Below are 12,589 nucleotides of genomic sequence, written 5' to 3'. Positions count from 1 at the left end.
ACCCATTTCCAGACTTGTGAAGGTCAATTACCATCTGTCTCTTTTGAAGGCATTTTGCATGCTTGTTACCAATTTTTACCTGATTGAGGTGAACTATCCATCCATCCATTATCTGAACCTGCTTATCCTGAACAGGGTCGCAGGGGGGCTAGAGCCTATCCCAGCATACATTGGGCGAAAGGCAGGAATATACCCTGGACAGGTCACCAGTCCATTCACTCACACTCATACTCATACTCATACTCATACTCATACTCATACCTACGGGCAATTTTAGACTCTCCAATCAGCCTAACCTGCATGTCTTTGGACTGTGGGAGGAAACCGGAGTACCTGGAGGAAACCCACGCAGACACGGGGAGAACATGCAAACTCCACACAGAGAGGCCCCGGCCGACAGGGATTCGAACCCAGGACCTCCTTGCTGTGAGGCGGCAGTGCTACCCACTGCACCATCCGTGCCGCCTGAGGTGAACTAAATAAAGTAAAATTATATTGCCAATTTAAATGTATTGAAACAAATGTATATACAGTAGTTTTCCCATATATTTGAACATAGCATATGGATCATTATAATTTTATTATATGCAGCCTTTTTTATTCATTGGTACGTACAGTATCAGTGCCAGGTTCCATCATAGATCGGGTGAGTCTATCTGCTTCTGCCATCTTTTCTCTCCAACAAACTGATCTGCGTCTGGGTAGACACAGTGAATGGATGAAACCAGAACCAGCCCAATGTACCTTGCCATCGTAAACATCGTTACAAATTATGAATCATAAAGTACAACAAATGATTTATCTTCTTGTTTAAATTGTAAATTTACACATTTGTACACTAAGCTATGTTATTCCCAGCGGAGTGGCTGTAAAGTGTATTATATGGCTCAGGGAGATTGTTAGCTCGGCTGTAAGCAACTTCTCCTCTCCTATGAACTCACTGTGTGGCAGACCCAGCATCATGATCACCATCCATCCATCCATCATCACCCGCTTATCCGGAGTCGGGTCGCAGGGGCAGTAGGCAAAGCCGGGTATTCCAGGCGTCCCTCTCCCCAGCAACGCATTCTAGCTCCTCCTGGGGGATCCCGAGGCGTTCCCTGGCCAGGAGAGATATATAATCTCTCCAGCGGGCTCTGGGTCTCCCTCGGGGTCTCCGCCCAGTTGGACGAGCCCGGAAAACCTCCAAAGGGAGGCGCCCGGGAGGCATCCTGATAAGATGCCCGAACCACCTCAATTGGCTCCTTTCGACGCGAAGGAGCAGCGGCTCTACTCCGAGCTCCCTCCGGATGTCCGAGCTCCTCACCCTATCTCTAAGGTTGAGCCCGGCCACCCTACGGAGGAAGCTCATTTCGGCCGCTTGTATACGCGATCTCGTTCTTTCGGTCACTACCCAAAGCTCGTGACCATAGGTGAGGGTTGGGACGTAGATCGACCAGTAAATCGAGAGCTTCGCCTTCCGGCTCAGCTCCTTCTTCACCACAACGGTCCGGTGCAACACCCGCATTATTGCTGATGCTGCACCGATCCGCCTGTCGATCTCACGCTCCCTTCTACCCTCACTCGTGAACAAGACCCCGAGATACTTGAACTCCTTCACTTGGGGCAAAGACTCGTTCCCAACCCGGAGGGAGCAATCCACCGTTTTCCGGCAGAGAACCATGGCCTCAGACTTGGAGGTGCTGACTCTCATCCCGGCCGCTTCACACTCGGCTGCAAACCGCTCCAGTGCGTGATGAAGGTCACGGTCCGATGAAGCCAGCAGAACCACATCATCCGCAAAAAGCAGAGATGCGATTCTGAGGTCACCAAACCGGACACTCTCCTCACCTCGGCTGCGCCTTGAGATCCTGTCCATGAATACCACAAACAGGACCGGTGACAAGGGGCAACCTTGGCGGAGTCCAACACCCACCGGAAACGTGCTTGACTTTGTGCCGAGAATGCGGACACAGCTCTCACTTTGGTTATACAGGGACCTGATGGCTCGTAACAACGGCCCCGGTACCCCATACTCCCGCAGTACACCCCACAGGGTTCCCCGGGGGACACGGTCGAAAGCCTTCTCCAAGTCCACAAAGCACATGTGGACTGGATGGGCAAACTCCCATGACCCCGCCAGCAACCCTGCCAAGGTAAAGAGCTGGTCCACCGTTCCACGGCCAGGACGGAAGCCACATTGCTCCTCCTGAATCCGAGGTTCGACCGTCGGTCGGAGCCTCCTTTCCAGTACCCTAGAGTAAGCTTTCCCAGGGAGGCTGAGGAGTGTGATACCCCGGTAATTGGAGCACACCCTCCGGTCCCCCTTCTTGAAAATGGGGACCACCACCCCGGTCTGCCACTCTGCAGGTACTGTCCCCGACCTCCACGCAACACTGAAGAGGCGTGTCAGCCAAGACAGCCCAACAATGTCCAGAGCCTTCAGCATCTCAGGGCGAATCTCATCTACACCCGGCGACTTGCCACTGAGGAGCTTTTTGACTACCTCAGCAACTTCCGCCAGGGATATAGGTGCAGATTCCCCCGAGTCTTCAGGCTCTGCCTCTTCCACAGAGGACGTGTTGTTCGGGTTCAGGAGCTCCTCGAAGTGCTCTTTCCACCGACCGACAATATCCCCAGTCCGGGTCAGCAGTTCTCCTCCCCTGCTGAAAACAGCCTGAGACAAGCCCTGCTTTCCCTTTCTGAGTCGTCGGATGGTTTGCCAGAACTTCCTCGAGGCCAACCGAAAGTCCTTCTCCATAGCCTCCCCGAACTCCTCCCATACCCGGGTTTTTGCTTCAGCGACTGCCGAAGCTGCAGCCCTTCTGGCCACCCAGTACCTGTCTGCTGCTTCAGGGGACCCCCGGGCCATGATCACTGCTCTCTTTATTCACAGTCCTTTTAATAGAAGGCTGCTTCACTTCAAGTGGCACGTCTTATCAATGCACAATCAGTGAAACGTGGCAACGGAAAATCAACTCTTCTCCACTACCCACCTGCCCAAGACCAAACATGACACAGTCTCCCATTTGCATGAAATCACGTTCGAAAAGGTATCTGTTGAAACATTGTGGAATCTAATTTAATACACTGATAGACAGTAGTTTGCATCTTGAGCTTCTGCTGGTTCACCTCTCATATGGAGGGGCGGGGCATGCATCCTCTGCCTATGTGTCCTTCCTCTCACCCCGCTTCATCTGCCCTATAATAGACCTTTCAAGAAACTGAGAAATCTGGCTGGCTGCATGAAGCACAGGAGATGGAGACTCATTCTGTGAGCTCTCCTGAATTTTGCCTCTTAGCGTGTCTTTGATCACACTTTCTGTTACTTTCTCTCCTAACTTTTTCTCTCCTCCCACACTGTCCCTGCCTCTTCCACACCAGCTGTGCGCCAGCAACGGGATTTTAGACTTCACCCTGGGCACACCTGTGTAGGCTGCTTCCTCTCAGCGCAGGTTTTCCCTTCCAGGGATTGTTCACTCTCTGGGGTTTTATGTTGTGTCAGTGTGTGTTCTCGCAGTGTAGGGGCTCAAGGTCCTCAGTCTGTGCACATGGTCTGAAGCACTACGTGCAAGTGCATTTAGGGTGTGGCTCGACCCACTTTTACTTTTACCTCCGCCATTTTGAATGTATCTTTTTTTTAACTTTATTTAACCAGGGGAGATCCACTAAGAATGTGTTCTCTTTTGCAAGGATGCCATAGGAGAAATGCCAGGGAGAACAGTAACAAGTTGGGCGAGAGAGAGCGAGAATAAAGAGGTAAGTTTTGTGAAGGTCAAATACCTGGAGCAGTTTTTTGGGTTAAGAACCTTGCTCTTCATCTCTTCATATGCAGGTCAGCATCCCTATGGGCCCACCGGGGCCTTGAAACTCTGTAGTTGCCAGTCGATTACCCTACCACTTGGCTAGTGTCAGGAAATGAATTCCTAATTCACCATAGGCCATAGGGAACTTCAAAAAATAAGAGAGATAAGAAACAGAGAGACTGAAATGGGGGGGTTGGCCATGTGTCTGTGTGTCTGTGTGTGTGTGTGTCTGTGTCTGTATCTGTGTGCATGGGTGTGTGTGTGTGTGTGTTTCTCACTGGGGGTGGCCTAGCACACCACATGCTGACATCCTTCTGAGATCCCAAGCTTTGCAATAGACCTGGTTTCTACGTTTTTGGTTTGAATTGGAAGTTAAGATCTACGTCCTCCACCTTGGTCCGGTGTTATACTTTTCATCCCTGCTTTTTTTTGGAATGTTGGCTGTCTGCAGGTCTCGGCATTTTGGGAGGAAACAAACTGGGGTTCGGTATTTCCCCTCATCCATTTCTATTGTTTTAAGTTCGACGAACCACGTCTTTAAATTAGGCACAAATCATTTTTCAAACTAAATAAATCTTTTCACTTTCACCTGGTTGCAAGTTTTTTTTGCTAATACATTTATTGGAGAGGTATCTCTGTCTCTTCTCCCTGTATTCTGTCTTCAGCTGAAGTGACACTGGCCTGCATTCACTGAGTTGTGTGAGCTCAAAATTGGTGGGGCCAAAAACTTTACTTGAAACTAATAATTGATCTCAACCCGTTTTCATTCATTTCTCTTGATTAACAAGCATGCAAATGATAGGACTAATCAATTGGCAGGTAACACAAAGCTTCATTGTATTATAATCATGCATTGAACTTGTCATTTAAAAGTTAATTCAGTTTTAATCACAAAGTAGCCTAGCCTACACTTCTCAAAAGGCTACACCACAGAGCGCAGATATAGAAGTTTACATGTGTCTGCAAATAATGTTGACAATTTCGTAATGCTAAAATAATAAATGCATAAGTGATTAAACTGATTTTTATAAATTATCATTGAACATGATATGAAGAAGTTGCATGTTATTTTTCGATTGATTAGTCAGATCATTGGCACGCTTGTTAATGAAAATTAAAGAAAGCAGTTTGAGATCAATTACTAGTTAAAGGAAAGTCTACCGATTTTGAACTCAAGCGATGCCACGACGCACACACACTCTCTCTCTCTCTCTCTCTCTCTCTCTCTCTCACACACACACACACACACACACAGACAAACACAGGCACACACTCACACTCTCTCTCTCGCTCTCTCTCTCACACAGACAAACACAGGCACACACACGCGCACTCTCTCTCTCACACAGGCAAACACAGGCACGCACACACACACACACTCTCTCTCTCTCTTATTCTTATTGAAGTAACACTTTTTGTAAAGGACGTTCTGCTATTGTTTTGATGTTTCTTGGTTCCCTTGGGGATCAGACTAGAGCGCAGACATCTAGCAAGCTCAATGCATCACCCTCAGCTGTTTTTATTTGTATTATTAATTTTATTAACACAGGGCTGTGTACAGGATATTTAATTCTCACCACAATTTTGAATGTCCAGTTGTCTAACCCAACTGAGTTCATGGAGCAACCCCCCCAGCTTTCCCCCACTGAACAGGGCCCAGGGGCTTCAGACCTCAGTGCAGTCCCACAGCTCAGCCACCTGCAGGCAGCACTGTCAGCCATTTTATCTTCTCCTCTCTTTATTGGTTTGTTATGTTACTCTCTCTCTCTCCTTCCTATCGTTTTATTCTCCCTGCCTCTTTGCTTTCAGAAGTCCAAAAGACATCTCAGCGGAGCGGCTGAATGTGAAATCTGTCACAAATAATTCCCCCTTGTTGCTCCTAACAGCTGCTTTCCAGAATCAATTATTTGTGAACCCTTGTGGTACGGTGGATCAGATTGAGGGGTTTGCACAGGGAAAAAAGATCCTATTATAAGAGTGAAGGAAAGAGCTCCCCTCGGCCCGCTTTGAAGGAAAGCGAGAGAGGGAGGAGTAAAAAAAACATTGAGTGAAAGAGAGGAACATGACCGAGAAAATTCCAAAAAACTGGGGAAGGCACCCAGTGGTATGACAGGGATGAAGAAGATATGATGAGGTTCATAAAAGGACACTCATTCCTGTTGAATTAAATGCTGCACCTGCTAAGTGCACTGTGCTACCTGTGTTGTCTGGAGCCCTGGTGTGGAGAGCCAGGGCTCTGTCCTTCACTGGGCCCGGTGTGAGCTCTGTCCTTCACTGGGCCCGGTGTGAGCTCTGTCCTTCACTGGGCCCGGTGTGTGCTCTGTCCTTCACTGGGCCCGGTGTGAGCTCTGTCCTTCACTGGGCCCAGTGTGAGCTCTGTCCTTCACTGGGCCCAGTGTGAGCTCTGTCCTTCACTGGGCCCGGTGTGAGCTCTGTCCTTCACTGGGCCCGGTGTGAGCTCTGTCCTTCACTGGGTCCGGTGTGAGCTCTGTCCTTCACTGGGCCCGGTGTGTGCTCTGTCCTTCACTGGGCCCGGTGTGTGCTCTGTCCTTCACTGGGCCCGGTGTGAGCTCTGTCCTTCACTGGGCCCGGTGTGTGCTCTGTCCTTCACTGGGCCCGGTGTGAGCTCTGTCCTTCACTGGGCCCAGTGTGAGCTCTGTCCTTCACTGGGCCCAGTGTGAGCTCTGTCCTTCACTGGGCCCGGTGTGAGCTCTGTCCTTCACTGGGTCCGGTGTGAGCTTTGTCCTTCACTGGGCCGGTGTGAGCTCTATCCTTCACTGTGAGAGAGAGGTTGAGATACAAACCTGGAGTTAAAACTACGTCGCTTTTGCTAATGCTGGTAGAAGCTAAAAGTACCCTGCTTTTGTTAATGTTAACTGGGACTAAAACTGCCATGGTTTTACTAATGCTAATTGCATCTAAATCTACCATGCTTTTGCTAATGCTAACTGGAGCTGAAACTGCCATAGTTTTACTAATGCTAACTGGAGCTAAACAACCCTGTTTTTTTAAGACCAAAGTCTGTTGGCCATTTTCGGCCATCCTTTACCAGGTGATATCATTTTACAATATTGTTTTAAAATCTATTTCAATAAACATATTTCAAATATATACCGTACTGTGCAAAAGTCTAGGCACCTGTATAACAATCTGTACAGATAAGATTCTTGCAAAAATAATACAATGAAAGGTCCTAAATAAACGTACTATACATTTTACATACATTTTAGTTTTTTGGCAGAATAGTTCAAAACTGAAGCAAATCAATATTTTTTGTGACCACCCTTCAGCGTTAAAACTGAAACACTTCTCTGAGATAGCCAACGCTGTCCTGCAGTTCTATAAGACAATCAGCAGGGAGGTTGTTCCAAGCATGTTGGAGAACTTTCCACAGTTCTTCTGCAGACTTTGGTTGGCTCCTTGCTGCTGTCGGACAGCCTTGATCAAGTTTTTTATATAAGAAGTAGTCAATTGCTTACAGTAATATGTTACTTGTTTAACTTAATACAAAAATGTCTCTGTAAAATTAAATCTTTTGGAAAATCAATATTTGGAAATGTGCTCTTTTATACTAACACACACACACTTATACATATGAAATGTCCTACATTCAGTATGTCCATGTAGCGTGACTGGAGTGCTGAGGAATGATAGCTGTGTGAGTAAGACTGTGTGCTGGGTACAAACCTCAAGGCTGTTGAGGTGACAGGGAGGAACAGGAAGTAGTTGTTGGTGATTACTGGGAAGTAGGCCTACTGGGTTATGATATGACCGAAAACTACCCTGCTTTTGCTAATGCTAACTGGAGCTAAAACTACATGCTTTCACTAATGCTAACTGGAGCTAAACTACCACCCTTTTGCTAATCCTAGCAGGAGCTTAAACTACCATGGTTTTACTAATGCTAATTGCAGCTAAAACTGCCATGCTTTTGTTAATATTAACTGGAGCTAACCTTGCTTTTGCTAATGTCAGTTGGGGCTATCATGATTTTGCTAATGCTAACTGGAGCTAAACGACCATGATTTTGCTCATGCTAATTGGAGTCAAATTACCATGATTTAGATAATTATATCTGGAGCTAAACTACCCTGCTTTTGCTAATGCTAACTGGGCTAAACTAGAACTAGAACAACTGTGAGCTTTCACTGCCACCCAGTGGCAGCTAAAAATAGCCACTCTTACTTGTACAGACTCCAAACAGTGATGAGCTCATACTATATGTGTCTGTATACATTCTTAACCACTGAACCTTTGTTTAGAAGGTTAATAAAAATGTTTTTTTAAATATCTGAATTAAATGCACATTATTAAAATGTAAATTATAATGGTTGTTGAATTAATCTGCCCTTGCTTTCGGAAATCTCAGCACTGTCCAGTCACATGCTAAACTCTCCAATGGCAATATGCAGGAGTCTGCGATTCCTGTCTGTAAAGTTCCCGACTGGGTCAGTGGCAGCCGGGGGAACAGCCCCGCTCCTTTTCACCCCTGTGGGATGCTGTTGTGTTCAATGGCATACAATGGTATATTTCACGCATGCAATAGAGAGGTTGGTTGATCTGTTTGGTTGGTCGCGTGGAGCAGATGTTTCTCTTCACATTGTTCTAATTGATTTCCTGTTTTTAGAATGCTCATGGTTCACTTGTAAGAGTCAATGGAGAGCCTCTTATTCCATTTCTTAAAACAGGGATTTATTTAGTGAAATGCAAACTCTGGATTAAACTGCTGACAGTCACAGCCAGGGTTCAATACTGTGACCAACAGTAAATCTACTTTGCATCTTATGCTCAATCTAAAAAAATAAAGCCCTTTCAGGATCTATTGATATTGGCTTCATATATTAAATTATGTGGGGCAGTGTAATTTTACCCTTTGGGGAGGCACTTCACCTTAATTACTTTAGTAAGTGCCCAGCTGTTTAAATAAGACACTGATAAGGGAGACTGCAAAACAAATAATGTCATGTAAATATTGATGTTTCTAAAAGAGGAAGTAGAGTGCATACCTGGATAGTGTGCCTACAAATACGAATATGAATACGACATTAAGCTGTGTAATAAAGTGCGCGTTTTATGTGCTGGTAGACACAGGGGACTGGAGATAACATGAATTTATAAAGCGCTAGTAGCTCATTCCGTTATAAACTCATAAATGATCTACGTCACGGTGGTAGATCGGGCCCTTCGGGTTCGCGCATGTGTTTTTCTCTTGCTGGAATAAAACTCCAGTTGCATATGCATTGCCCATTAAATTACAATTTAAAATCTATCTTGTTTAATTTAGTGAATCGTTTCATTTGCTATGTCATCATCTGCGTTTAAAAAAACAAAAACTCCCGCTCCTCAGTTAGATAAAAACTATTGCCGCGAAATTAAAAACAACAAAATTCTCCACAATTCCAGTGACGTTATTACAACTTCGCGTGTTCAGTGACGTAACAGTGCTGGCGGCGCCTTTCCTTATTTGTGTTCGATAAATACATTGTCCAAATGTTGATGCAGTCAGAACGGCAGCGGGACAGGTAAGCGCACACCCTGCCGGACAGCCGCAAGGTTTGATTAAAGTATTCACCATGTTATTTATGTTAATTTTAAAAATGTAACGCGTGGTGCTTATTATAAAAGAACACAGACTATTTTTGAACAATCCAACCCTGCTGGAGTTGAATACTGTTAATTGATGCTGTATAACCAGAAGATAAAGTTACTAAAGTAACAGAATGTCAGTTTACATATTTGAAAGCTTGATTTGACTCATATGCATGTTAGACATTTACAGTTAAGCACAAACGTTTGGATCGGAGCATTAACTATAAGCTACTGGCTTTGTGGCAGCCAGTGCATGTGTTCCAGGTGTTCCATGTGTGCCAGTATTGTCAGAGGAGAGAAGCGCTGAGCCCCCAGATGGATGAGCAGCCTCGCCGCGGTGCAGGAGGCCCAGGAGGGCCGATCAGCAGCGACTCCCTGAGCGGTCCAGTCGTGCCCGCGCCCTACTTCAGCCAGCGCAACGTGGAGAGCGGCTACAGCCGCCACAGCCGCGGCCCCCTGGGCTGGCATGTGAGCTCACAACCCGCTGCCAAAACACCCTCCGCTCAGAGCCTCACGTCCTGGTCATGGTGACACTGCGGTCGGCACCAGTATAGGACATTCAGACACAAGTTTCAATGGCAACAATGAAGAGAATGTGCAGATCTGCTAGTTAGTCCTGGACATAATGAAAGCTAGTGTGAAGTGTATTGGCAGCTGGAAATCTGTATAAGGGCTCCACCCACAGGTGACTGAGCACCAACTGGGGAGAAAAAAATCCTCTCGTATTAAAAAAGAGGGGAACCTCTTTACCGATAACTTTACCGTTTTAACGCGCAATGTTTAAAAAAATATTTCCTGCTAAGACCACGGAGCGATCAGAACTTGAGAATGCTCAGAAATATGCGTTGCCTATTCTGTATCTTCTAATACATTTTCAGTCCATTCCTGGAGTGGCCGTACAGTAGCGTAGTGTATGCCAGAAAACGAACTACAAGGACAAATACAAAACGTTTATAAGATGCTTTTACTCGTTGTGCTTATGACTGGAATTGATACTGGAGCTGACTAATGATACTGAGTAGAGTTTGCTCCACTGGTTCCAGCAGAGGAACCACATTGTCAGTGACTGGAATCTTTGTACTGAACGGAAGGAACTGATTTGGATGCACAAAGTGATCGGTGTTTCCCCCGCTGTCTGTCCCCCAGGCGTCTCCGCCCCCCCCTCCCGTGGCCCACCTCCTCAAGACCCTGCTGGTTGGGAAGAAGGTGCGTAGGTGCCACGACAGTACCAGTGTGAAAACCGAAATGAAACCAAAAGCCAAGTAATCAGTCAGCTTGCTCTTAAATGGGCTGTGCAGTAAAATGGTCGGTGTTAAATAAGAGTCAAGTTTTCTTGTGGGTGGAGGGACTCATATACACTCATATACAGAGAGAGATAGATTAGTAGTATATAATTGGAGTCACATTATTAATACTGCATATATATATATATATGTGTCTGCTGTATTTTAATATTTCTATTGTTATGAAGTTTATTGGTTTTGTAAATTTTATGAATGCTTATAAAGCTTTGTATGTATTGAAAAATAAGCATTTTTAAATTAAAATTAAAATTGATAGAGACAGAGAGGGCGAGAGAGAGAGAGATTGATTGAAACAGAGATAGAGAGCGATACAGACAGATAGACACCAGAGCAATTCTATGATGGGTGGAACCAGAGAGTCAGGTGTCCACGTTTCAGATGTCGTGTTGAGTGTAGTGTAGTAAGGTTGTCACAACGATAGAGGAGTGTTGTGTGTCTGTTGTAATGTTTCCATGGTGACAGTGCACAGTGGTGTCTTTTTCAGGAGAAGTCCGGCTTTGTGCGCAACATATCAAACCTGCAGAATCTTGGCCAGTCCTACGACCACCCTCAGCGTTTCCTCACCTTCTACAACAGCGAGTGAGTGTGTGGACAGAGCTATGTGTGTGAGTGTGTGTGTGCACGTTCATGGGCAGAGCTGTATGTGAGTGTCAGTATGTGAATGTGTATGTATGAGTGTTGTGTGTGTACAGGTATGCACATATATGCTTGTGTGTATCTGTATATATGCACATATACTGTAATTGTTTATACTATGCACATGTACAGGAACAGGTATACATATGCATGTGTATGTGTGTGTGAGTATGTGTGATAGCGCACATATTGTGTGTTGGTCCATACCCTTCATTGCTTAGTGTGTACGTTCTCTAGTTTCATGAGTGTTGATGTTCTGTAGTTTCATGAGTGTTGATGTTCTGTAGTTTCATGAGTGTTGATGTTCTGTAGTTTCATGAGTGTTGATGTTCTGTAGTTTCATGAATGTTGATGTTCTGTAGTTTTTGCTGTGTGAATTCATCATGTGAGTGTGCTTCTGTCTATCTGAAGCAATGTCTCTGAACAGACAACTGCAATCGGTTCTGGATTATCAGCTCATAGCCATGTTGTTCTTGTACAGGTTCTGTAACGGTGTTGTTGTGCTTTACAGGCTCTGTAACGGTGTTGTTGTGCTTTACAGGCTCTGTAATGGTGTTGTTGTTCTTGTACAGGTTCTGTAATGGTGTTGTTGGCTGGTACAGGTTCTGTAACGGTGTTGTTGTGCTTGTACAGGTTCTGTAACGGTGTTGTTGTGCTTTACAGGCTCTGTAATGGTGTTGTTGTGCTTTACAGGCTCTGTAATGGTGTTGTTGTTCTTGTACAGGTTCTGTAATGGTGTTGTTGTTCTTGTACAGGTTCTGTAATGGTATTGTTGGCTGGTACAGGTTCTGTAATGGTGTTGTTGGCTGGTACAGGTTCTGTAATGGTGTTGCTGGCTGGTACAGGTTCTGTAATGGTGTTGTTGGCTGGTACAGGTTCTGTAATGGTGTTGTTGTGCTTTACAGGTTCTGTAACGGTGTTGTTGTGCTTGTACAGGTTCTGTAATGGTGTTGTTGGCTGGTACAGGTTCTGTAACGGTGTTGTTGGCTGGTACAGGTTCTGTAACGGTGTTGTTGTGCTTTACAGGTTCTGTAATGGTGTTGCTGGCTGGTACAGGTTCTGTAATGGTGTTGCTGGCTGGTACAGGTTCTGTAATGGTGTTGCTGGCTGGTACAGGTTCTGTAATGGTGTTGTTGTGCTTGTACAGGTTCTGTAATGGTGTTGTTGGCTGGTACAGGTTCTGTAATGGTGTTGTTGTGCTTGTACAGGTTCTGTAATGGTGTTGTTGGCTGGTACAGGTTCTGTAATGGTGTTGCTGGCTGGTACAGGTTCTGT

General features: G+C 45.7%; 1 protein-coding gene across 1 annotated transcript in view; it reads left to right on the top strand.

The window, feature by feature from the left end:
- Positions 1-9,290: 9,290 nt before the first annotated feature.
- Positions 9,291-12,589, top strand: part of saxo4 (stabilizer of axonemal microtubules 4) — an 8,512-nt gene continuing 5,213 nt past the window's right edge. Inside the window, exons 1-4 of the mRNA XM_061221140.1 lie at positions 9,291-9,307; positions 9,621-9,842; positions 10,521-10,580; positions 11,163-11,257. Coding sequence (XP_061077124.1) covers positions 9,690-9,842; positions 10,521-10,580; positions 11,163-11,257 — 308 coding nt within the window. The 5' untranslated portion in view covers positions 9,291-9,307; positions 9,621-9,689. The remainder of the gene's footprint in view (positions 9,308-9,620; positions 9,843-10,520; positions 10,581-11,162; positions 11,258-12,589) is intronic.

Source organism: Conger conger, chromosome 15 (genome assembly GCF_963514075.1).
Source record: "Conger conger chromosome 15, fConCon1.1, whole genome shotgun sequence".
NCBI classification, from domain to species: Eukaryota; Metazoa; Chordata; class Actinopteri; order Anguilliformes; family Congridae; genus Conger; species Conger conger.
Note: the sequence above shows the minus strand (reverse complement) of the source record. Positions and strands in the feature narration are given on the sequence as shown.